Raw genomic sequence first — 27,093 nt, forward strand, 5'->3', positions numbered from 1 at the left:
TTTAGGAATAATTCTATTGTTGAAAATATCTACTTTTTATTTTTTAAATTTTAAAATTTTTTTTAAAATTTAATTTTATTTTATTCCAGTTTTCCAAGATTCATTGTTTATGCACCACACCCAGCGCTCCATGCAATATGTGCCCTCCTTAATACTCACCACCAGGCTCACCTAAACCCCCTACACTCTCCCCTCTAAAATTTCACATTTTCTATGCAAATGTCCTATACGTGATAGTCCCTCCCTTACAAGTCTTTTTCCTTCTTGTTCTCAAACTCCCTGTAAGTCTCTCTCTAACTCAATACCTACTCACTCCTCTCTTTGTCTCATTTATTTATTTGATAAATTTTGACTGGGTGCTTTTTATGCATTAGGCACTGTTCACTTCACCATACTGGCTTTATAGAGCCTTTGCTTTTCACTTTTCAAAGGACATTTTTCTGCCTTATTTTTTGAAGTAATGTAATTAGTATCGAAGTAAAAACAGCTCCGATCTGCCACTAAATTAAAATCTTGACAGAGACTTACTTTCAGCTTCGGTTCTGTTCCAGGTATATTACCCAGATTTTCTGTGTCATTCTTTCTTTCAGGTATGCTGGAGCAATGGAAAGATTGCAGGCAGAAACTGAACTTATTAATAGGGTAAATAGTACTTACCTTGTGAGGCACAGGACCAAAGAGTCAGGAGAATATGCAATTAGCATTAAGTAAGTAGGACAAGTACTTTTACAGAAATAGATTTCCTGTTTTCATAATTGCATAGACCATCTGACACATATAACACTGATGTTAAAAACCAAGGTTCTAATTGCAGCAGAAATAATGCATCTATCCAGACAGTTCATTAATACTTGAAAATATCTGTTAGAAAAACAGTATTAAGTGTTATAGGCCGCTAATTGGCATATTAGATTTCTTTCATAACATTGTATTTTGGTGATTTGATGTGTGTGTTTCTTGTTAAGTCTAAAAATATATATTACTAGATTTTGTCTTATTTGATTTTGTTTTTCTATATTCTCAAACTGAATTTGCTCAATAAATTGGGCAAAGTGATTGGTCACTCTGTTGAGTAGTTGACCAATCTAGTAAAAAAAAAACCAACCAAAAAAAAAACCCTTCTCACTTCAAATATTAGTTGTATCTTCAACCAATCTAGTAAATATATTTTGTTAATTAGCTGTCACCAGTGTATTGGCATAGGTATACATTTTGTCTTCAGAATTAATTCCTATAATTTTATTGGGGCATGCCCTCTGGTAATTATTGATTTCTACTGATTAAAAACACATTTATATTCATACGTTATTCATTGCCCACAGGTACAATAATGAAGCCAAGCACATCAAGATTTTAACAAGAGATGGCTTTTTTCACATTGCAGAAAATAGAAAATTTAAAAGTTTAATGGTAAGCATTGATTAGTTCTTTTCAATCTGTGGTCCTTATTTTGCTCTTATTTCAAAGGTCAGTTTAATTCGATCGCTTCTTAGAAATTTGTGCACTGAAAAGTTGTTTATAAGAGACCCCTGTAATTTTGCAGCAGAATCCTGATAATTCTAAGAATTCCGATTGAGTTTTATATTGCCCTACTCATATTTTTCACTGTAAATTCAGTTTGCAAGTTTTAGATAACGTTTGAGAGTCCACATGATTTATGATTCTTAGAACAATGGACAAATTCGGTCAACTTCCAGTGATTTGTGTTTCGCCTTGTGTTTGAGTCACAGGGCACATCTTTGACATGCATTTCTCCTCTTCCTTCCTCTGCCTCTAACTGCTCATGCAGACAGAGGAAGGCATTTTTTTTTATTAACATATAATGTATTATTTGCTTCAGGGGTACAGGTCTGTGAATCATTAGTCTTACACAATTCACAGCACTCACCAGGGCACATACCCTCCCCAGTGTCCATCACCCAGCTACCCTATCCCTCCCACACCCCTCCCCTCCAGCAACCTTCAGTTTGTTTCCTGAGATTGAGTCTCTTATGGTTTGTCTCCCTCCTGGGTCCCATCTTGTTTCATTTTTTCCCTCCCTTCCCCCATGACCCTACCCCCGCCCCACCCTGCCTCTCAAATTCCAGAAGAAGGTATTTTTAATAACAACCAAAAAGTTGTGACTGGTAAAATACCTCTCACTAGGTTCATTCCGTGCAAAATACAATATAATATCAAACAGAAAAACTTTTTGTATTTTCTGCTATTTTAAATCATATGTGCTATGATTCTGTTTCGTTATTTTGGATAGTTAAGTATTAACAGGGTAGCATTTTTACCAAACAGTTGGTATTTCATAGGAATTTTATATTTAAATTGAAATAGTATATTCTTACCAAGTTGCTTCTAATGAACCAAGATTACTTTATTCTTACAATTTAAAAAATTAGCACTCAATAATTTTATTAGTGCATCATATTATGGATGTCATAAAAAACAGGGTCTATATGGCATTATATATGCACTGCTTACAATAAAGAAAAAGTTCGTGTTTCTTTAAAAGTGGTCTCAAGTCTGATTTTGAAGTTTGAGAGTTTCTTGAGGTGATGAAGAATTTGGACACAAGATACAAGATGCATTTGTAAGCTCACTTTAAGTATTTTGAGGAACATTGGGAAGGACCACTCATTGATTGAGCCATCAGTCAAATGATACGTATTGCATCCTCCGGAAAACATCTCAGAGCACTTTACAGACGTTAAACATTAAAGTTAAAACGGAATGTAAGAGAGCCTTATAAAATCGGCCAGCCTGAAAGCCTTATCTAAAAATCTAGAGCTGCTTTGAGACAGGGATTAGTGTTTTAAAGAAATAGAAGTATCTTGAGTTGAAAGAAAAGGCAGAAAACCTCTCTGGACCTAAATATCACATTCTCAATTCAAAAGTTAAGGATGGGCAGCAAGATCATATCCTGGAAAATGTGAGTCCTGCCAAATGAGTAACCAGGATCCAGGCGGCCTTCCTGCTGGAAGCGACTGAATGTTCTGTTGGAACAAGCAGGCTGTGCACAGAGAGAGCTGGACCTGAGGAGGTTTTTCCTGAAGTGAAAACCTAGGAGGCAGGTGGCAAGTGGATGCACAAATAATGAATGACAGCCCCAGCTGAGTCCTGATAAAAGCAGGCACAGGGGGTCTCCACATCGCTGCAAGAGACAGCGGCTTGAGCTCTCACCAGCAGAACTTCCGTGGATGGTAATGAGCCTGCTCCACGGTATTTCAGTTAATGTGAGACTTAAAAAAAAGTGCTGTAGGGCCAAAAGATGACTGCCAGCTTCGCCGACTTTGAAAGTAACAAAAGGAACTCCCATCCGAGGAGACAAGCAAAGAGGATGAAAGGAATAGTCGCTGGAAAGGGCCAATCAATTCAGCTTTGTGTCCCTTGGTTCGGCTCCAGAAAGTTCATCAGCAGTTGAGGTTAAGAAGTGAAAAGCCAGTAAATACTTCATGACCTGGATTAGTGGACATAGGTCCTCACTGCCCTATCTACATAAAAAACTGTGATTCTAGGATAAGCAGCAGACCCCCAGCGTCCTTAAATAATGTGTACCAGAGAGCAGCAAAAGTTTCTGCAGTGATGTTCTGGAAAGGGAATTAAAAGTACTGTCACGGAGCTAAAACAGGCTCCCCTTATATGGTATGTGTAAAATATCCTAAATGCCACTGCTAGAGATGCAGGCATGTTGTTTTCCTTCCATATCTGGAGGAAAGCGTCTTATGTAAGGGAAGCACATAGCACAGTGGGTTAAAGGGAGGGGATTCAGAATTAAGAGCATAACTACAACAAAACTAAAAAATACTAGCAAAAGGATATAATTGTAAAAAGAAAGCTAAGCAGCTGAAAAACTGTGTCTTGGATAAATACTTTGACAGGTTTAGCAAATAACTGTAAAAACTGCTGAAGAGACCAACGAACCATAGTCTGGAGCTGCCCCTCCTCTTTGTCTCTTTTTGTTGAACCAAGTTATATTGCATCCTTACCTTATGGAATCGTTACGTTTTTGCAGAACTCAAAGTGACTCCACTATTCTAAAGAAGCTTTCAAATTTGTAAATCCGTTGGTAGCAAGAACTCACAGTAGTGCTGTCCTTTACACCTAAACTCAAAAATACCACATGGGTACTTGATCAGAAAGAATGGCTCCTGTTCTAGCAAACCGGCTGTTTGGAAGGGGAGAGAGGATTAATAGGCAGCTTTGACTTCACCCTGGCAATGTGTAAGGGCTTCTCCAGATCAGGATCACACAACTTCAAGGAATTGCCTTTCATCATGTTGGTGTCAAATAACACAGTTTCCATTATAAGTACATAATGGTCTGTGCATTTGAGTTGTTGCTTGAGAATGGTTCCTAATCCTTCCATTATGGGTGGTAAAGTTATATGCTTCTACCTATGAAACTTATTAGGGCCTGGAATTAAATTTTAATTTGGCAAGGATGTGAAATGGAAGCAAACTCCAGAACTTGTTCTAAATTAGCCAGTTTCTCAAAGAGAAGATTGACCTTAGGTGGTTATGACCTAAGCTTTTCCCTTTGGGTTTCAATAGCTTGGCTAATCAAAATCTTTGTTTTTCTTAGTCATTAAATTCAAATTCTAAATGAATTTCTATATCCAGATTACAAGGCATTAATTTTGTTCTAATTTTCATGTATGCCAGACAATCCATGTCCAAATGCTGTTTATAAATCATCTCCATTGCCTGTTTCCTTGGTAATTGGAATGACTGACTCTCACTCATTATTTTTCAGAGAGACTTGAATTGTTGACACTGCTGTGTCAGTGTGAGATAAGGAAAGCTTAGCGATTTCTTTTGTTTAGCGTCTTCTTATTTACTTGTAGTACCTGAAGGTCAATGACTGCTAAAGCAGGGGTGGATTAGACTAAAATACAGAAAGCATAAAGGCATAAATTGGAAAAGACCCATGGTGGCACAATTTAATTCTACCCAGTCAGAAAACATGTAGGAAGATTTACCCACATAAGTCTGTAAAAATGGAACTAAAATATCTTCTATGCTTAGTGAAGTGATAAAAGAGTATTTGCAGCTTACCAAGCTGCATGACCCTAGGCCTTGGAAAAGTCATTTTTTCCTTCCATAAAATTTGGATATGGGAAGGTATGAAATGATCACCAAGTCCTTTTCAGTATGGTAAGTCTGTGGATTCTTGCCAACTTCACATAAACTTTAATTCCTACTAATCCATAATATTATAATGCATAAAATTCATACTATTTATAACAAAATTATGTTGAAGCTCCAAGTTATTGGCTTATAGTTACTTTCAGGTTTATTTTCATATTTTTGTTAAAGAACACATTTTACTTAGTTTAAATGATAAGACTAAAAGAACACTTTGGTAATCATTTGCATTAGCAACATGATGTATATGTATGTACAGTTCTTGCAGAGACCTTATAAAATTTTGCCTTTTATTTTTTAAAAGCATTAAATAATATTAGTCTCTAGAATGTAATTCTAGACTTTGCAAACCATGTTAAAAATCACCATAATACAAATGCCACATTCTGATTATTGAAGCCATTTTGAGGATATAAGCTGCTTTCTGGTATTTTGATTCTTTTTCTTTTCAAGTTGGTCAGATTCCAGATTCCTTTGCTTCCTCAAAGACCACCATAATCTAGGCTCAAAAAAGAAATAATAGAAGAAACATAAATGATGATAGATAAATAGGGATAGTTATAGATGTGAAGTATGTAAAACCTTAACATCTTAGTTCTAAGATAACAAAGTTCATGGTATATCGTGGACATTTAGAAAATGCTCCTGCCCTTTTGCCTCCATTTTTTTGTATTTACATTTGCCAAGCAATACTTGCTAATAGTAAGATGTAGTTAAGAGCACAGACTTTGGAGACAGACATCAGCTGTTCAACCTTGCACAAGTCAATTAACTTCTCTGAGACTTGACTATCAATGGGGACTAAACCTGTTTCTTGTTTATTGTGTGGAGATGGTGCAAAGCCCTGTAAAGGTCCTGGCATATGGGATTGTGGTGATAGTTATGATTATTCACACATGCCAGACACTCTATGATAGTCTGTGCACTGGTGCATTCTTCCCATTTTACAGATGTGGGAATTGAAGAATCTCCATTTGCTTTACCCAGTGCTTCAGCCAAACCATGCTGCTTTGTGTTTATGAATGTGATCTTTACTCAATCACCTTTATGTCTGTTCCTAGACTGACTGGTCTACTTAAAGCAATCCTTTCTGCCTTCCTAGCTTTTGCAGTTTTGCCTGTTATTCAGTTTAAGCCAAGCTACCTCTATCATGAACCATTCCCTCATTCTCTCCATGGGGCTCACAAAAAGAAGTGCTCTTTCTTGCCTTTGAGCGTCCATAACCCCTAATTTTCCTTCAAGAGTGAGCGGTCCTAGAGGGCAGTAGCTTTATCTTCATAATCTTAGTGACCCTGGAACACGCCACACAATGCATTCTATAACTCATCCAAGGTTAGCCATAAATAATGTAAATCATAAATAATAGAAATCATTGATGATTCTTTTTCGCTTCTTTTGGGTGGTTTTTGTCTCAGTTGATTTGTTTTGGGGAACTTTGAACATAACCTCTGAATGGAGGTACTGAGTTGATGACAGTGTGGTTTAGAAGAAATAAGTTACTTTTACCCTATTTGTTGTAAATGTTGATAGAAGCACCAAATAATTAGGTTAAAAGTGATATCGCTTTTTATTTTAGTTATTTCTAAGAAACATTATACCTATAGTACTCATCTAATAATAATATGCATCTTTCCATTATGAATTATTATTCATTTTTCTACTTAAAATAGAAGGATTTAGATTTGTGCAGAATCTACGAAACCGACATCTTAAGAGAAATTTCTGAAATTTTAGTATGGAAGATGGTGGATGGTTATTCAACTAGGCTTGGGTATCTTTAAGGCAAATTAGGTGTAAGGGAAAATGCAAAGTACTACATTGTTGACCTCTCTAAGTAGCAGATGCTGTGCAGAGCTATGGAAGGGCACTAACACTTCACTGTAAGCCAGAAATAATGTCAGGGGGCATTTGTGGTTTATCAGTTTTGGTTTACTGCGGAAAAGAACATTGAAAATCAAGTTTGTTTTTCTGCTATGTTGAAAGAAAATGCAGGAAATGAGAAATTGCTATATATTCAGCAAACAGCTGCTCCCTTTATTTTTGTTTAGAAAAGCAAGTATTTCATAAATAAGAACAATAATTACTGTTCTGCAATTAAAGTTTAGTATGGTTTCTTTTCATTGACCACATCTGACTAAAGACTAACAGGATGCTCTCTATCCATGAATAACAGTAGGCGGTAACTCCCATTACCAATGGCCGGCCTGAGTAACAAGGATGATTACTAGTTAGTTAGGTGCCATGTACATCCAGAAAGCAGGGAAAGATGATTGTTTACTTACCCTCCCATACACTTCTGGAAAATCTGGCATCAAATCAGTCATCCTCCTCTTGTACATAATTATGTGTTCAGGGAGTTCATGTGTTTGAGAATAAAAGTATCCTTATCAAAAATAATTGTTAATTCTTTTATCCTAAAGGAACTTGTGGAGTACTACAAGCATCATTCTCTTAAAGAAGGTTTCAGAACCTTGGATACGACCTTACAGTTTCCATACAAGGAGCCCGAACATTCAGCTGGACAGAGGGGTAATAGAGCAGGCAACAGCTGTGAGTACTGCAATTCGGAACACAATTTGCTGTCCCTTAAGGATTGGATTGGAGGCGCAAGAACATTAAACATCTTCATTCCAAATTTTGGAGTATAACCAGTTAATACACTGATCTGTTTAGCCAGGACTTTTTTGTAGAGCTAAGCAAAATCAGATGGACCCACAGGTTTATGAACGTGTCTAGACCATAAGTTCTCTGTGCCACATCAAAAGTCATGTTTGTGTTTAGAAAATCATCAGAAGTGTGAAGGATATGTCAATATGTAAGTTTTGTACTTTTGAGTGATTTGTATATTAGCCCAACTCCTTTGAACTCATATGTGTTTGTGGTCATAGTGCTGTTTGAGTTAATGGTATCTAAGCAAGGCTGCTGTGCAGCTAGCCCATCTCACCTGGTATCCCAAATCTGCTTATGATCCTATTTCAATGGTTAGTTTCAGGATTTTGAAATGGCTAAGCATGTTTCCTCTGATGCCAGTATTTACAGGTAGACATCAGCCACTTTCTTGCAGAATGAGTACTGTGCCACAGCTAATCACAAAAGCTTAGCACACCATCCAAAAGCATCTGATAGTGTGAGGGTGAGTTCAAGTCAAAACTTTTTTCTCATCACTATTTAATGTCACATAATCTTCCCGGAAGTAGACATAGCATGTAAAGAGAACATTGTGATGAAAAACGCTATGAATAAAGTGTGAGTTCCTTTCCTTATGTTAATATCATTTTTTTAAGTAAAATTCTTTTGGAGGAGAAATGAATACAACTTTATTACTTTTAGAATCCTTAGCCTAAGCAAAACAAGAATATCTAGGGGTATATGAAAAAAGAATTTGCACCGTGTAATATAAATTTAACTTTTTTTTTCCTCTGAAAGCAAAAACTGAAAGAGAAACAGGAAACACTCAGGGCTCTAACAACATCAGTAAAATTTCATACACTTATATATAAGTAAATATACAAGTACTTTGTCACATCAACTGACAGATTTTTTTCTGTTTGAATCACTTAATCGCTGTTCTCTTTCACAAGGATCAGTAATTAATGACCAAGCTTGAGTAATGAACGTAGTCAGAATGCACTTTATTTTGAAGCTTTAAATACCTATTAAAAGTTATCTTTCTGGAGGTGTCTGAGTAGCTCAGTCAGTTATGTGGTCTCAGCTCAAGCCTTGATCTCAGGGTTGTGAGTTCAAGTTCCGAATTGCACTCCAGGTTGGTCATGGAGCCAACTTAAAAAAAAAAAGTTATCTCTTTTTTAGCCCAGTGTTACCCAATTATCTTAGATTCTCATATAAGCCATAATTTCCACTCATTTAAAAATGGAAGTTTTTCCTCAAAAAACAATTTTCCTACAAATATCTTTTTCATTCCTATGAATTTCTTAAGAGTCTACCAAAGTTATGACCTTTTTCCCCAAATGAAAAGTATAAATTTCTACTGTCCTTTACTTTGCCTTCCTACCAGCAGGAAATGATAAAAGTTGCCAAGGAGGTCAGTTATACTAAAAATCCTGTTTGTTTGAGTTCACTTAGTTCTAGAAAGCCAAGGTGGGAGAGGTTGGCAATCAGGGAGAGCAGATGTCCCATATTAGTGGAAGGTCATTAGCCCTCATATTGCACTGCGTGGTTACTCCCAGCACTTTCTCTGTGCTTGGCACTTGTAGGTGTTCAGAGGATGTTGTCCAACGATGAGCAGAGTTGCCTAATCTAAAATTTGTCTCTAATATTCAACAAAGTATTTAATGCTCAAACTTTCTTAGCCACTAGGAATGGAGTTTCAGCTTTTTGCCTTTTTTTTTTTTTTTAAAGCAAAAAGAGTATAGGCAACAGAATGATTTTGAACATGAATGTGAGCTACAGGGAATTTTTCAACAAATAGAGTCATGCAGTCCAATATTCCCCGCCCAGTCTTTTTAAAAGACTCTGGTGAGCCTACCACAGAACACTTTTTTAAAATCAAGAAGTAAAAACAAATCATTCATTTAAAATTAATCTTTGTCAGAGTTTGGTTTTGTTGATCAATTATTCATTTATTCATTCCTTCAGCAGATATGCATTAAACACCTAACACAGACATGGCACTCACTGTTCTAGGTACTGGGCTTTAGCAGTTGAGAAGACAAGTTCCTGCCTTATGGAGCTTCTATTTGAATGGGGACACTCAGCAAGTATGAGATGGGAATTTGCTCTTTTTATATAGGGTGATTGTGGAAGACCTCCCTTATAAAGTGACCAGAAAGAAACGAGGGAGTAAGTTAGTCTGTTAGTCAGCAATAATTGCACAATGGTCTGGACTCCAAGATTACTCAGTCATTACCATGCAGCATGATTATAATCTTAGATCAAATTTAGAATACTATCCCAGTGTTCCATTTACTTTATACCATTGTATAAAATAAGAACACTCAGGTGGTTCTCTGGTTTAAATGAGGAGCTCTAAGCCTTTGGCACAGTGCTGGTCCATGGTAAACAATAAATATCAGCTGCCGCGATTCTACAACCACTGCTACTACCACCACTGGTATGTACCACTAACACAGCAAACATTTCCCTACATTTCTGAGTTGAATTACTAATTCTAACTCCTGGAAATTCACATCTTTGCTTTTATGATTTTTTAAATATACCTCAATTTATAACAAATCCTGATTGAGAGTTAACCCTTAATGACAACACTGCTTCTATTTTTTGGCACATTGTGCTTCTCAGAAGCAGGAAGAAAGAATGCTGTGTGAGGATTGTGTGGGATAGCTTTGTAGTCCTGACCTCTGTTCATAGCTTGGGTGTGCTGGTAAATATTATTTAAAAATAATTTTTACCAAGAAATATTACCTTGGGTTACTGGATTGGATAGGACACTGACCTCTCCATTACTTCTAAAAGGTTTTGGAGGAAGCAGAGCAGGCAAGCTAATGTCTTTGTCCACCCTGTGTTCTGGGTAGAGGTTGAGACTGGAGTTCCAACTCCTCAAACCTGCTAGTTTTGTTGTTGTTGTTCGTTTGTTTGTTTGCTTTGTTTTCTTAAATAGTATGATCACCTTGGGAAAGAAAGTCCCAGGGCATTGTAGAAGGGGCTGCTTGCTTCTGTATTTGTCCAGGTTAGAATATTCTTGGGTATATTACCAACTATTTTTTGAATTTGTAAAACATAAGGTAATGGCAGAACTATCCCCTGCAAATGCAAAAGAACATTCATAAAGATATTGGGCAAGGAGCATATGCCAGTTCTGGGTTAGGAGCCCATTGTAGGCAGTGCTCTTTCCCAGAGCTATGAGACTTTACTTTTGCCTTTGGAATGGCTTATAAATGTTGCCAAGAGAGAAGAACAAGAGAGAAAGGAAGAAAACACAGAATACTCGGGCAGAGCAGTGAGCTATGGTGCTTCCCTAGAAACCACAGTGGCTCCTCGGAATGTGTTCTGCTCTGTATAAAAATCCCATTACTGTATAATCTGCAGATCTGTATAAAAATCCCATTACTCTCCAAAAACTGCCACAGTGAATCTGCCATAGACTGCATCAGGTGTACCTGTAGGGCTTATATATTTGAAGGGCGCCAAACTGACTTTTGCTTTTCTTGCTCTACAATGAGCACTTAATTATTTTCAGGTCTTCTACCGAGTAGCTGTCTGACCTTAGGCAAGTCACTTAGCCTGTCTGGGATTTGGCTTTCTCACCTGATGAATGACGAATGAGATTAGATATTTTATTGTGTTCTTAAAAAAATAGCACTCTAGGTTTCTCTGTGTGCATGAGGGAAGGAGGGAAGGTAGAATGTTAATAGACCATTACACTAGGAAAAGTTGCATGATTAGCTATTTCTGACCCATAAGCAGACTTGAAATATTTTTGCAAGTTCTTATTTATGGAGAGTTAGTTGGACCATATAGTAGAGTTGGCTAATTAGAAAAAACATTGGTTATTAGTATATTCACATAATCTTGAAGTATCTTCTCACAAGAACCTAATAATAACAAAAGGAGAAATAGAAATCCTAATCGGGTTATTGAAGTTAACATCACTAATAATAGAAAAAGTAGATCACGTGTACCTCATAATGTGATGCTCTAAGAAGGACACAGCATCACTTTGGTGGGACTCTTGCCCCCACAAGGCATAATTTGAAGCTAATCATGAAGAAACATCAGACAAACCCAGTTTGAAGGATATTCTACAAAATAATTGGCCTATGTGCTCCAAAAAGGTCAATGTCATGAAAGACAAAGACTGAGGAATTGTATCAGATTAAAACAGACTGCAGAGACATGATAAGTACATGCAATGTGTCCTAGATTGAATCCTGGGCCTGAAAATTTTATTTATTCATTTATGTATATATGTATGTATGTTAAAGGACATACATGAGACAGTGAACAAATTTTGAAGTTTCTAGATTAATAGTAATTAATTTTTTGCTGATAATTGTACTGTGTTTATATACAAGAAGAAACTGTCTTTAGTTTTAAAGAAAATACACACTGAGGTAGTTAGAGGTAAAAGGCATTACGTCTGCAGTGTATTTAAAATGGTTCGGGAAAGATAACAGAGATGAATAAAACCAACATGGTAAATGTTAGCATTTGAGGAGGTTGAGGTGAAGAGTATATGGGAATTCTTTGTATTATTCTTGCTACTTTCAGAATGAATCATTTTGGAAGTAAAATGTTCAGATTTGGAGATAATCCCGTTAGATGTATGAGTCCAACAGGATTGAAAGAGAAATGGCAGCATCCTGTTTCCTTCCCCTGCTACCTGTGCAGGGGGCGCTTGGTGCACTGAATTGGGCGTATGTAGAGTATTGAGTACTGAGTCGGTCCTATTTGAAACCATCTGTTCCTTATCAATGGCTTCACTTTATTTGCTTATTCATTTATTCATTCTTCTATTCAACAAATATTTATATAGCACTTGCCATGTGCCAGGCCCCGTGCCAAATGCTAGAGTTAAAACAGTGAATAGGATGGACAATTTGGTGGACAAGGACAAACAGAAAACAAATAAATCACGAATTTTGACAAGTCTTGTGAAGCCAAAGCACAGCTGAAAGGGTAGGACAAGAGAGCCTACCTTACATGTAGTGTCAGGGGAGGGCAGTTAGAAGGGACATGTAGGTGAAACGTAAAGGGTCTGTGTGGGTTGGCAGGGTATCAGGTAGTGGAGAGTAGGGAAAATCCACAGTGGAGAGGTAGCTTGTGTGAAGGCCCTTAATCAGCAAGTAACTCTGTTTGTTGAAGGACTTGGGAGGTCAGCATGTTTGGAGCATAGTGAATGCATTCTAATATATACAATGGGAATGTAAAATGATATGAACTGGTTTACGTTGTTTTAAAAGATCACTATCTGGGGTGCCTGGGTGGCTCAGTGGGTTAAAGCCTCTGCCTTCAGCTCAGGTCGTGATCCCAGGGTCCTGGGATTGAGCCCCGCATCGGGCTCTCTGCTGAGCGGGGAGCCTGCTTTCCCCCTCTCTCTCTGCCTGCCTCTCTGCCTACTTATGATCTCTGTCTGTCAGATAAATAAATAAAATCTTAAAAAAAAAAAAAGATCACTATCTACTCCATGATAGGGGCTCAGAGGGAGGCATGGCCAGCACAGAGATGAGTTAGGAAGTCATTGTAGATGTCCAAGGGAGGAATGATGCTGGTTTGAACAAGAGTGCGAAGTGGAGAAGGACCATGGTGGATTTCGAGATCTTCTAGAAGTTGAATTAATTGCATAAGGGAATCAAGGTAGCAGCAGTACAGGGAAGATACACAAGTACTTGCCTTGGATAACTGGCAAATGGTGAAGCTATTGACCAGGAAACAGAAGAGCTATTAACAGGTATCAAGGAAAAGGGGGATACATTCTGTTTTGCCCAAAAGTTTCTGTGCATCCTCAATATTTCAGTAGGCAGTTGGCACCAAAAAGAGTGGTCTGGGATGAAGATAAGAGTTTTATGAATCATTAACACCTCTGTTTCATAGTTTACATACAACACGTAATATTCTTTTTATATAGGTTTAGTGATTTCTTCTGGTGTCATGTTCGTTCAGGGCTTAGGAACCCAACTCCTTTGCTCCTCAGTTCTCACATTACCCTTTGCACAGTGCCTTTCAGGAAGCATGTGTTCAGAAAAGGCTAAATAAATGAAGTCCGAAAATAAGGCCCATGGGAGACATAGCAGGTATTAAAATAGCATGTATAGTTGATATTTGAAAAAGCATGGAAAAATGGGGCAGTTTGAAAATAAAATATAGATCAGTATGTTCCTTTTGGTGTGATGACAAATACTATAGCAATTCTTCAAAAACCAACAAAGGTTCCATTTGGTCACTGGGACGACACAAGTGACCTTGCAGGACATGAAGCCGGAGCCTGGGCAGCTTCACCCCAGTGTGGTCTCTTTCCTTCCACACATGGATCTCCATTATTCTCCTAACCATCTAACAAGGTTCATCAACTTCATTTTAGCCAGGGTGTTAGGAACTTGGAGAATTTGTATCATTTGTGTTTATTTAACTCAGTAGAGCATAATAGAGCTTTCATGTTTCTGATAATTCCTGAAATAGCCTGACAGTGCCTTAACCACTGTTTATTAGTTTAATCACGGTGTAATAGGGGATGATGTTTCTTATGTCAAACATCCACTTCATTTAGTTTTTTACCTTTTCACCCTTGTAATTCAACAAACCCATTCTCACCTACCCTTATTTTCCGATCCCCTTATCTTATGCTCAGTTTTTGGTCATTTTTTTCCTTGATCACTTGGCATTTGGGTATGACTCCATTTTATTCTGACAATGTAACTGTTTGTTTCAACCCCATTGTAATATTTTCTTTGGGCTGCCATAAAAATGACCACAAACTGGCTGGCTTAGAATAACAGAATTTTGCTCTTTCACAGTTCTGGAAGCCAGAAGTTGTAAATCAAAGTATTGGCAGGATTGGTGTCTACTAGAGGCTCTGAGGAAGAATCTATTCCATGCCTTTTTTTATAGTTTCTGGGTGGCCGTTGGCAGTCTCTGCCATCTCGAGGCTTATAGAGACATGATTCCAATCTCTGCCTTGTCTTCAACTGTCTTCAGCTCCTCTGTGTGTCATATCCCTTTCCACTATCTTAAAAAGACACTTGTCATTGCATTCAGAGCCCACCTTAGTGAAGTTAGAAACCCTCCCCCACAAACATGGGATGACCTCATCTCTTATCTTGAGATCCTTAATTTAATCTGCAAAGACCCATTTTCCAAAGAAGATCATATTCACAGGTTCTTGGAGGACATATCTTTTAGAATAGGGTAGGAGGTACACCGTTCAACCAATTACAAGCTTGTATCAGTTTAAAGTTCTTCTTTAAATTTTTCCATCCTTATTTTGTTTGTTTATAACTGATGGTTTATAAATTATTTATAAGTTAGAGTGGTAAGAGGACTTACCTTTTTAGGGTAGACAGGTAGTCAGTCAATGGATGGGAGTTAGAAGGAAAACATTACCTTAATACAATGAAATGTTTTAAATGGATTGTAACTTTCCTGCAGTAAAATGCACTGTCTTCCTAAGAGAAAGCACTTCTAAGCCAATGAGAGTTTCCAAGATACATGTCTGAAACTTCATATAAAATATTTGGTACGTAAGAACCCAATAATTCTGTCTGATATTTAATAATTTGATGATTAATGTTTTTCAGGCCCCTTTTAAGTACATTAATGTCTCCAGCAGTTCTGTGAACCGTAGCTCCACAAGAAGTGCCACGGAAGGTTTCCTTTGTCAGACAGATGCACCACAAGTGCTGCTCATGTGACAAGGGAAATGACAGTTTCCATAGAGTTTCCCTAGTTTACTTCAGCGTGCAATGCTGACTCATGAGCTTTAATGCCCGCTTGATGAGCGTTAAAAGAAGTGGTGTTTGTGAGGTACTTAGAAGCACGTCTGGCACATGGGCAATGCTCTATGTCCCAGCTCTTCCTGTTCCTGCTGCTCCTGCCACCACTTCCAGTACTGTCCCCCAGCGCGAAACATTACACGAGCCTCGCTGGACCCCTCTTAACGTTTCTATAAAGCCCTTCTCCTTGGGACTTTGGTCCCCCACTTCCATATCCTGGGCTTCAGCTACATTCTCTCAGTATACACACTCTTCTATGGGCTAAGGCAGTTGTAACGCCTTGCTGACATTTTTATGTTCTTTTTCCTCAGCGTGTCTATGATGCCCACAGAATTTACTGTGGCGACTGATCAACTACAGTTGGGCATCTTCATTATCAGGTCATGCTGGGCTCCCCGTTTTTATTTACTTACCTCAAGAGCCCTACTAGCTACTGTAAGACATTTTTATCCTGGACCTGATAGCTTTAAAAATTAGTAGCCAGTACTCAGGGTCCCTTCAGAAATAGAGCTTACAGATGGAAATTCTACAGATACAGATAATCTCATTCAAAGCCATCTTTTTTAACGTTTAAAAGCTCAAAAAGCAGCTATACGTTTTAATATTTTTTATCTTTTATACTGTCCTTTCCCATAGACCTTATGTTCTAAATTAAAAACTGGTCTCGATCAATGTGCATACTTTTCCCTGACTGACTGTAGTACCCTTGTATGGCAGCCCTGATCCAAGGCTTTTCTAGTCTCTCTTAGCCAATGAAACACACAGAAGTTTATCTAAATTGTGAATTCCTTTTTTCCTTCCTACAATTTGGACAAGGCTCCTGGCTTTGAGAAACAATGCCGAGAGCTCTCTTCTTTTGGTACCTGCCACTGATACCAGCTTCCCCCACCAGATTCCACGTCTGCGGAAGGGAGCAGGTCTTAATTCTGCAACTTGCTTCTCTCCAACAGCATGTGAAATTGAGTACAGAACTGTCTTGGTTTTCCTTTCATCCATTCCTTTATGCATTCAACATTTTTGAGCATCTGCTTGCACCATGTATTATCTCTCTCATACCCCTGAAGTGTGACCTGCAGTTTAGCTTAATGTCTGAACACTTGAGAGGGATGCAGGGGGGATTTTTGTACCAAGCACCTTGGTGCCTCACCTGTCCAGGCTTTTTCAAACAGGCACCTTTTATGACACGCCTGAGAGGTCATCCTCAGGCTTTGCTTGAACAGTCAGGTGACTTCATGTCTAATGCAGTACAAAGCACTCAATTTATTTTTTGAACGAAATGAAAACTTTTTTCTTATATTGCTCTAGAAATGTACCGTACCTACATATAATAGTTCATCTCTTAAGAGCTACTCAAAGTAAATATACAATATATTCTCTCTACCATGATAACCTTTGTTCTGGTGTGCTTTTCCCCCCTTTCTCCACTGTGTTTCTATCTTTGTCTTTCCTATAAACTACCTCAGATTACTCAGTTCCCTCTCATATGCATGGTGGCCACCTCGGTTGCCATCATGGCCAGCTAGAAATGCACTCAGATTTGCCAGGATTGAGCATAAAGATTCCTGTATTGCCTGACTGGTTGGTTCAGAGTTTGCTCAGTCTTCCTATGCAAAGTTCAGTCTTCTCCAGTTCATTTCCCCCTCTTTTTTTTTTTCTTTCTTCCTCATAGGGTACAGTTCTCCCTATTGGGATGAGTCCAGAAACTTCTTTCCCTGTCTGCTCTCACCAGGAGCCCCTCCATAGGTCCCCACATTCATTCATTCATTCAGCTGATCTTTTTTTTTTTTTTTTAAGATTTTATTTATTCAGCCAATCTTTATTGAGAACCTAATTCAGGGGAGGTGTTATTCGCATTGTTCAATTGCTGGAGAATACACAGCAGTGGAAAAAAAAAAACAACACACAGAAAACCATTTCTGCCTTTGTGGAACTTACATGCTAGTGAGGAAGGCAGGTAATAGATAAAAACAGGTCCTAAGTATATTAGAAGTTGGTGAGTGCTCTGGAAAAAAATATAACAGCGATACTCAAGAGTGCCAGAGGCGGGTTAGTACTTTAAGTAGAGGGGTAGGGGGATGAGGAACAAAACTGGGGGCTCATTTTTCCTCCTTTTGGTAGTTGAGCAGAAAGCTGGTTCAGCAGTTCTGAGTTGTCTCAACAGTAGGAGAGGCTGACACCACTGGCTCCAGAAGCTCCCCTTTCTAACAGGCCACTTGTAGGACCTGTGTCTTGGTCTGTGCGGACCGCCATAACAAAATTACATGGACTGAGTGGCTTAAAGACAACAGAAATGTATTGCTCACAGTTCTGGAATCTGGGAAGTCCGAGATCAAGGTGCCTGCAGATTCAGTGTCTGCCAAGAGGCTGCTTTCTGGTTCACAGAAGATACCACCTATCCTCACATGGTGGAAGGGGCTTAGAGAACTTGGTGAGATCTCTTTCATAAGAGCTTCTCATTCATGAAGGCTCCATCCTCATGACCCAAGCACCTCCCAAAAGTCCCACTGCCTAATGGCATCACATTAGGCATTAGGTTTCAACATATGAATTCGGGGGTAGGATAGTGGCAACACAAACATTCAGTCCATAACAAACTTACAAACTTGCCTAAATACACTATCAGTCTGTAAAGTAGACTGTCAGAATTTTGACCGTGGTGTGTGCAGACCATCCATGCCCAACCTAAGCAATAGGACAGTGGGAGCTTGGGGTGCACTCTACTTACTTGTCTGCCTATGTGTCATTCCCACCCCCCCCCGCCCAATAAGCCCCGTTTTCTCTCTGTACCACTTGGCACGAGTGGGCAGTTTCCACGACTCTCTTTTGGAGCAACGATGTCATCTTCATTGTGAAGGTGATGTTTGACTCAAGACTCAAGTGAGAGAGGGAGTAGCCAGCGCAAAGGAAGGAGCGTGTAGGACCTGTGCACTGTGGCCAGAGCAGAAGGACAAGTAAGGGAGGCCAGGCCATGCGGGGCCTTTTAGGACTTTAGTCTTTACTCTGGAAGAAATGAGAAGCCACTGGTGGACCTAAGGAGAGGAAAGACATGATTTGAACCTTAAGTATTAACAGGATTATCCTGGCTTCTTTGTTGAAAGAAGATCGTGAAGAAGTGGGGGACAAGGTAGAAACAGGAAGACCAGTAAGGAGGTCCCTGCGGCACCCCTGCCGAGAGGTAGGCAGCTTGGAGCAACTGCTGCCATGTGAGGGATGGATTTTGAATGTGATGCGACAGGAAATTCACATCAGGTGTGAAATAGAATAGCAAGAGAAGATTCAAGAATGACTAAGGTTCTTGACCTGAGCAGGTGGAAGATTGGAGATTTTTTTGAGGAGGGGCTCAGATGGAGCCTAAAGTCTAGTCATAGCATTCTCAATCCACAATGACTACTTTCACATCTCTATCATTTCTGTATGTGTCTGTGTTTTCACAAATCTCTAAGCTCTTCTGAAGTCAGATGCTCTGTCTTGTTACATCTCCAGTATCACCTTAGCACAATACTTGGCACATCAGTGGTTTTTTCTAATAAACGTCTGTCAATTATTTTTAGAGTGAGGATTTAGAATCAAGTTTGTGTCATGATAAACTAGATGTCTATAAATAATCAGAAATTCCTAGAAATGTCAAATGATTTGATTTTCTATAACAATAGGAAAGGCCTTCTACTCATTTTTTTTCTTGTTAATGGCTTTATATGTTATATACCATGCAGTACTGAATACAAAGTAGCCGTTTGTTTTTTCCAGTGATTCTAGATGCAAGTTTTCCTTGTTATACCTTTGAATTTCAGGTTCAAGGAGATTGGTCCATTTACCAGATGCCCACATTCAATGAAATTAAGCCAATCTAAATTATTTTTTTCAGGGACAATATATAAAATATACAATAAGCACTGAACATTTTTGGAAAACGAGGGAGCAAATTTTTGACATTATGTCTAAGACATGGCTAAGTTCTAAAATAAAACCAGGTTAAGAACCACAAATTTAAATTAAACATTCATTAAATTCTCAGCATGTTCTCTGCTGCTAGGCCATCTGTAGACAGTCTTGGTAAAAAGAGTCTACTGGATTGCTCATCAGAGTGTCCCACATAGGAACATCATTATTCTCAAGGCCACTGCTGGGCAGCAGATTCACAGGGATCACTGCATTGATGACAGTACCATCGGCCCAACTGCCTGATATCTTGACTAACAGTTTCATGTTACATAAGTGAGTGTGAACACGTTGTTGTTACAACCTAAATAGAGAGAAACACATGGAATGTCTATCTCAGAGAATAATTAGCAAATGCTTAGGGTCATGTTCAGTTATACACGTAGTAGTAGTTCAGAACTACCTTATGATTTGATAACTAGTGCCATAAGGAAGAGTACTGATTGAGCTTGTTCTCTATTGTGTATACATTTCAAATAGTATTGAAAATTGAGTAGATTTTCATTTGTTCATGAACATGAATAGCCTAATACAGGCAGAGCTAAAACATTAAAGCAATGTTTAGTTAGCCTTGACAACAGAAGTATAGGCATCAAATACCAATTCACGAGCGCTTTTTTATTCTAGTGTGAGCACTGTGTTCCTCTTACTTGATACACTTCTGTGGCTCTGTTTTCTCAGTTAAGTCTCAGAACTGACTACTGTTCAGTAGTGTTTTGCCAGTTGATTGTGGCTATGCTGATAGCTTCTGTTCCCAATTTATTAACAGGTAACTTCTGTTTCAGTTAAAGAAGTCGTATTTTAGGTTTTGTTTGCTTAACTTGGAACAGTTGATAAATAATATTTGACTGTATTCTTCATAGTTCCTAATGAGAAATATTAAGTCAATCAACTATGAGTCATTCACTTCCTCATACCCCATCAATGTTAGTCCAGTTGAGTGCCAGGTGTCATGTGAAAAATAGCCAGAGACACCTGCCTGAGTGTGTTGGTCTCTGAGTAAGGCTCTCCTTTGTCTGTGCTAGAAAGGAGCTCAAAGTGTTTGAGGAAAGAGGAAAGTTAGGCCCTCAATTAAAGCATGCAGTTTGCAAATGATTACTTCAGTGATAAAGGTCTCAACGTAGACTTAACATTGTCTCAGAGGACACAGATAGGAAAAAGAAGAGTTCTTTCTCTCCAGAAGCTTCCCCACATGATGCAGTGTACTAACAGACAAACTATCTGTAATACTGGGTGGTGAAGTGAATATTAGCCCAGGAAGTGAAAGGGATGAGAGATAATCATTCACCTCAACACTCTCATTTGAATCCTACTGTTACTTGGCTGTTTCTAATTCCATTCCAGGATAGGCATCTATCTATGTAATTCTTACATTAGCAGCATCTTGGTATAATAGGCGTTTGATGGAGAAAACGTGTTTGTATATGTGCCTAGAAATAGGTGGCTAAGTTGTCAGTAAGGATGTAAATGTGTTTTTATATCCTTTTTATATATGGCAGGTTAAGCCACTCTGCAAAAAAAAAAAAAAAAAAAAAAAAAAATTTTTATCAAATACCTTATTCTGACATAGTTTACATCTGGATTTAAATCCATACTTCCCAAGGGAACATGTTGTTCTATACTCTTGTCTCCATAGATACCAGGCATTCAAACGCTGTTTTGCCAGTGCATGAGAATTGAGGACTCAAAGGCACTGAAAACTAATATATAGGAAGAGTGGCAATGATAAGTCATGCTACAATGTGTAGAAAACTAGAAAGCATCCCTACCCGTCCTTCAAATATTTGGCTGAGAGCGATGCTCTGGGTGGCAGGAGAAACTGATTAACCTTTTACCCCTAAGAAGATTCCTCGGGCATACAGTACGCTTAATGCCAAGGGACAGACAGTGCTTAATAGCTGTTCGGCATCTCTGAAAAAATTGCAGTGATTGTAGGAATATCATTGATAGATTAGGGTTCTCAGGGATCCTGGGGAATAAAACCTGAACATATTTCATGTTCTTTTTTTTTGTGTTGTGCTGGCTTTTGTTGGAAGTCTTTTTGAGCAGTTACGTGTGCAAAGATGAGCTAAATGAATAGGAGGAGGAGACAGAAGGAGCTTGCAAAATTAAATACCCTGCTGAGATATTTGTCCATTCAGCAGCTTCTGTAGCTGAACACCGGGCCTAATCCTGTGGAGACCAACTAACTGGGTCTACCACACAGCAGCACGTGCAGTAATTAAGCAGTAAGCCACGGAGTGCCATGACACAAGCACCTACAGATGGCTAGAAAGAACAAGGAAGGAAGGGGACCAGTGTTGTCTGGCTTGGTCAGGGAAGTCTTGTGGAAAGGGCCTGAGCGGAGCTTTGGAGACAAGGAGGTTAAGGTTAACAGAGGCAAGGCAGAGGAGCAGCCTTCCAGAGTGAGCAGAAGTTTTGAGTTGAAACCAAAGCCGAGGACCTTGGCGGGGGTTCCCACCAGCTGGTCTGGTTGAGAAGAATTTATGGGACAAAATGATGGGTTGATCTGGTTAGAAAGGCAGGGAACAGCCAGACTATGAATTGCCATGGAATTCAAGGGAAGAGTTTGGATTTCATAATCTGGGAAAAGGAATGATGAATCTCTGTTTATCGTGAGTAGCTGGGAGGCAGTGTTTAGAATAGGATGGAAACAAAGTTCAGACCAAGAATACTAAAAGGAGAGAGTTGTCTTAGTTTAGAAATGGTGTAAGTACCTGGGTTGGGATGGTAGAGCTGAGAATTCAATGAAGGAAGAACTTCATATTTCAGAGGAGGAGGGCTGTGAATAAAAAGCATACTAACTTTGCAAGGGTTGTTTGCTAAGAATATGGAAGTCATTGAAAAGATGAAACTGTGGAAGGTTGAGCTAGATTACAAGGAGGAAGATGATGATTTTGGTTTCAGGCAGGTTGCGTCAGAGATAATGGTGGTCCTTCCTGGTAGTATCATGAAGACATCTGAAAGTACAGACTGGAATTCACAGTCTGTGAATTGAGGACCCAGGGCATATCCCAGAATCTGTTACATTCATTGGGGGAAAAAATTAGTCTCAAGTGAAGCCAGCAGAAACAAGGCTTAACCGTAAGGGAAATAGCTACCATTATAATGGTAATAATCTTACCATTATATTACCATTATAATAATCTTACGATATAAGATGATAATATTTTAGATGAGATTGAAGAAGATTTTAATTGTGGCCACTAGACGTGAATGCCAGTGTATATAAAACTTTTAGGGTAATATAAGGGAGAGGGTAGCACACTGATATTATGTATCTGAAACTGATTCATGTCTACTGTGCATAGTGAGGCATTATCCATATTACTTAAGAAAGTAAGATATTTTTAAATTAGAAACAGGTTATCTGATCTTCTATCTATCAATTATTTAAATTGCATTTAATTGTGTTTTCACTGACTTCTTATTTCTTTCTTTCTTTCTTCTATAGCTAACTTATCTCTTGTTATATTTCAGACTGCTGACTTACATTACCTTCATTAGAAATTTTGAAGAAATACAGTCTCCTTTTATTACTTTATGGGTAAAACAGTACCAGAGAGATAATCAAGGATGGACACTTAGAAAGCAGTTCAAGGAGAAAATTCCAGTACTTGCCAGAAGTAATGTGTAGAATGGGGGATACTAATTTAAGTTCTCACAAACCTGGGGTAGAAGTCTTGGCACCAGATTTTCTGCAGATAATGCAGTTAGATATGAGCCATTTTTCTCATTAAATTAGAGATGGCATCCCTTCCTCTCTCTAATAGTGAGTATAACAGGATCTCAAGGAAATTTAAACCAGTTATGTTGCATTGCAATAAATGAATTGAGCAGATTGGAAAATTAGTTGTAAAGGCATGTACCACTGAATCTTAAAATTTTTAAAATGTAATGTGGAAGGTGCAGTGGATTAGAAAAGAAACTTGATTATCAACAAGGATATGCTTCAGGATAGATTAAAAGTAAATATGTAAGGCCATTCATGAGGAAAGTGTCGTGAATGCATCAGTGCTTATTCATAGCCCGTGGCTCCAAGAGCAACTGAATCCCATGCAATTCCCATGGCTGGTCTGCTTAGATGGTACCTGAGGATCCCCTTCATGAGCTACTGCCGTTCATAAGTATCACAGAACCCCTTCCCGACAAGAATATTACCTTCGGGAGAATTCTGGGGCTCTCAAATCCGTCAGTGGCCTGAAAGAAATAGAATGTATTGCAAGATTATATGTACTCATTCTGGTTTGTTTAGCCCACTTTCACCTCACCCTTGGTCCTACAAACTTTTTGTTACTGTTTAGATTATGTCCAGGTACAAGTCACAGAAATCCAAAAACCATTGGCTTAAACAGGCTAGACCTTTATTTCTCTTTACTGTAAAAACCTGGAAGTGGTCAGTCCATGTCTGTGGGGCAGGTCATCTCTTCCATTAAATCTTCAGTAACTCAGCTTCCCTCAAACTTAGGAGCTACTGTCCTTAAAGTGTGGCCTTTCTTCTCATGGATCCAGATGGTAGCTTTCACGTTCCACACAGCAGGATAGAACAAAGAACCCAAAAGAAAGGTGAATGAACGCATGTGCCAGCTGCCTCGCCAGGAAAGGTCCCACAAGTTGCCTCACGATACCCTTGCTTCTGTCTCAGTGACAGGAACTCAGTCATATAGCTGCATAGCCCTGCAAGAAGACGGAGAAATGAAGTGTGCCTTTTGGGCAAACACAGCCTGACCAAACAACCTATTACAGGCCTGAAGGGGGGAATAAATACTGGGAGAAAATGCCTTTCTTTTCCTTTACCATGGCGTCATGGCATTAAGAGGTAGAGTTTGTGAACCACCTGGGGAGGGACCTGGAGCAGAGTGCTAGACTCAGAGCAGTGCAGCAGTTGAGAGCCTGGACCCTGAAGTCCTCCTGCCTGGCTTTGATCTAGGTCATTCTAAGAGATCAAGGGGAAGCGGTATCAGTACCTTCCTCTTTGAATTGTTGGGCCGATTAAATTAAGTGCTGAATATAAAACCTGGAGGATGGCGTTTAACACTTCACACCCACTTGATAACTGTCGGCTTTTATTATTTGAAAGTAATGCAAAAAGTTTCTGAAGGTAGAGTTTTTACATAGAACTTTTCCATACATTCCTGAAATTGGAGGATGTATTTACTTTTCCAGATATGATAAGATTTGGAATGATTGACATTGTGTGTGTGTGTGTGTGTGTGTAAATAAACTAGCATGTGCATGCTTGATTGGGGGTTGGGGTGGTACCTAACCGTATGAGTGACTTTCCTGTGGGCTCTGCATGTTTCATTGAGGCTCTTGCCTCTTTATATCAGTTTTGATGTGAAGCATATTTTCCATTAAGAATTTACAGGTTCCCCCTTTCCACTGGGGTAACAAAGTGGGAATTGTGCATCACATCAAAAGAAGACCATCCTTGGATGGAAAGGGGCTCAAAGATGGCCCGTGAAGTGGGTATGCTGTGTTCACCTGCAAAGGGATAGACCACTCTAAATTTCAGAATGAATGTCAGTCAAAATGTAAAAATCTGGCTTCTCCTTTATTTAGAAATGGTGATAGGGGAGAAGTGGATAAAAGCGAAGCTTGAGATTCCAACTTTGATGTGACTGTTTCCTTATGATTATAGACAACCAAATAGATGTGTTGAGATATTTTTTTTGCCATTACCTAAATGCTCTTTTGCTTCTCTCTTTTTCTTTCTTTCTCTAAGCCCCTTCTTTGTTCTGTGGCTTTTCTTTTGTAACTCCTCCAGACTACAGCTTTGTTCCCCCTTCTTCCACTCCTTTCTGGTCAGGTACTGCTTTACTGCTTTTATATGTCTTTTCCACTTGCTTCTGTTTGCAAATAAAATATTTTGACTTCTGTGTATGGCTTCTCGTATAGATGCATCTCCTCACAAGTAGTCCCTAGAATCACATTCCCACTGTGTAGTTTCCTCTTTTCTGTCATAAAGTCATTGTCTGTCATGACATCTCACTCCTCTGGTCTTGTGTGTGTGCTCATTTTATGTATTTCCACTATTTTTTTTTTAATCTGTTGGGGGAGAGGTTGGAAAGGGTTAAGGCTGAAAATACAAAGGGAGATGGACCACTCTACTAAAATCATTAGTTTTCTTGAGGCTCAGAAATTGTAGCTGAGGAAAAGCCAATGTTTACATAGTTCCATTAATAAAATAAACAGAACCAAAACCCTAACTTTGTGTCCAACTAGAAAAGTGAAGATCATGTCGCATGGGAGGATGAGCAGTGCCCATCAGCTTGTGTACAAGCATTCTGCTCTTGATTTCTGTCACGAGCCCGAGAATTTGATGGCTGTTTACGTGCCTTGTAGGGAGTACATTATAGCTAGGTCAAGTATGTTTTCTTACAGATTTTTAAAAATTAACCTGTAAGTCCCAGTGGAATCATAACCTCTAGTACCAAAAGAACTTAGACGTCAGCTAGCAGAGATCTTTCATTTTATAGATGAGAAATGCGTGACCTCGAGTGTTAGACCTGTGCAAGGTCGCACGTTTACGTTGATGATTGGTTTTTCCATCGCGGGGGTGTTTTTATGGGCACCAACTCTGAGAGTAGTGCCCCAGTAATGGGACAGGTTTCAGTAAGAAAACTATTAAAGTGGTTTGTGTCTGAACAGTAAAATAAAATGACCTATTTTTACTCCCTTTACAGTTCTGAAATCTAGAGCATTGCTCTTCGTTTATCTCATGATAGACACCTGGAGACTCAAAAGCTAACTGTCATGGCAAAGCTCTGAGTAATAGGCCAGCGATCCTGTCTCCAAGTGGGCAGGCCCTTTCAGGCTAACGCCAGTCGTAACCACGGCTGCCTGGGCACTGGGAACTGTTAAAAATATAGATGTGTGGCATTTCCCATTTGTTTCTTTTTTCTTATACTTCCGTTCCTCTGCCATTTAAGGTTTATAAAGTTCCACCATTCCCAGGTGAGTGATTCTCAGAATCACTGCACATATAATTGAAAACATTTTATAACCCCAAGGAGCAACAGGTAGAGAAGTTAGTATGAAATGTGTCACAGAACACTGGAGAAGAACAAGCGTACAGCTTGAACAGAGTTTTTCTTTCAGGGCAGGGTGGGTTAGGACAGGGAGTAAGTTAGCTCTTCTCCTACCATAAAACAGATCTGAATATAGCAAATGAACACTCTGACATCTTGTTTTTGAGTACATTTCTTCAGCAAAGTTTTCTATACCTACAGTATTTGTTTGAAAGAAAGAGGACAAATTGATGGTGTTTATGCATCCTTCCAATGAAACATGAAATCCTTTATAAAACAACTGAGTTTGTCCCCAAATAGTTTTAACCCCCCCCCACTCCAAAAAAGGCTGATTGGGGGAGGAAGAGCCATTTAACTAGAAGTAATGACATGGATTCAAGAGGAGAATTTCAGAGCAAAACCTTTGGTTGTTTTGAGTCTCCATTGAAATTATAAGGTAAAAATGTAAAGCTTTTACCTGAGAGGGTCTCGTTAGAAATGGATTTCTGTGCCATCAATAGGAAATTTATGCTAGTTATTTTAGACTCTATCTCGACTTGGACTGTAATTTAGATATTAACTTTTTTTTTTTTCCACAAAAAC

General features: G+C 38.8%; 1 protein-coding gene across 2 annotated transcripts in view; it reads left to right on the top strand.

Annotated features, from left to right (window-relative positions):
- The window catches only part of VAV3 (vav guanine nucleotide exchange factor 3), a 363,312-nt gene that overhangs the window by 332,898 nt on the left and 3,321 nt on the right, over nucleotides 1–27,093 (top strand). The window contains exons 23-26 of one of the 2 annotated variants that reach the window (XM_080800646.1): nucleotides 591–707; nucleotides 1,323–1,410; nucleotides 7,556–7,685; nucleotides 25,206–25,289. In XM_080800646.1, the coding sequence (XP_080656772.1) occupies nucleotides 591–707; nucleotides 1,323–1,410; nucleotides 7,556–7,685; nucleotides 25,206–25,289 (419 nt within the window). The remainder of the gene's footprint in view (nucleotides 1–590; nucleotides 708–1,322; nucleotides 1,411–7,555; nucleotides 7,686–25,205; nucleotides 25,290–27,093) is intronic. The other variant, XM_080800645.1, reaches the window with a different exon arrangement.

This window comes from Martes martes, assembly GCF_963455335.1.
Source record: "Martes martes genome assembly, chromosome: 4".
In the NCBI taxonomy this organism is placed as follows: Eukaryota; Metazoa; Chordata; class Mammalia; order Carnivora; family Mustelidae; genus Martes; species Martes martes.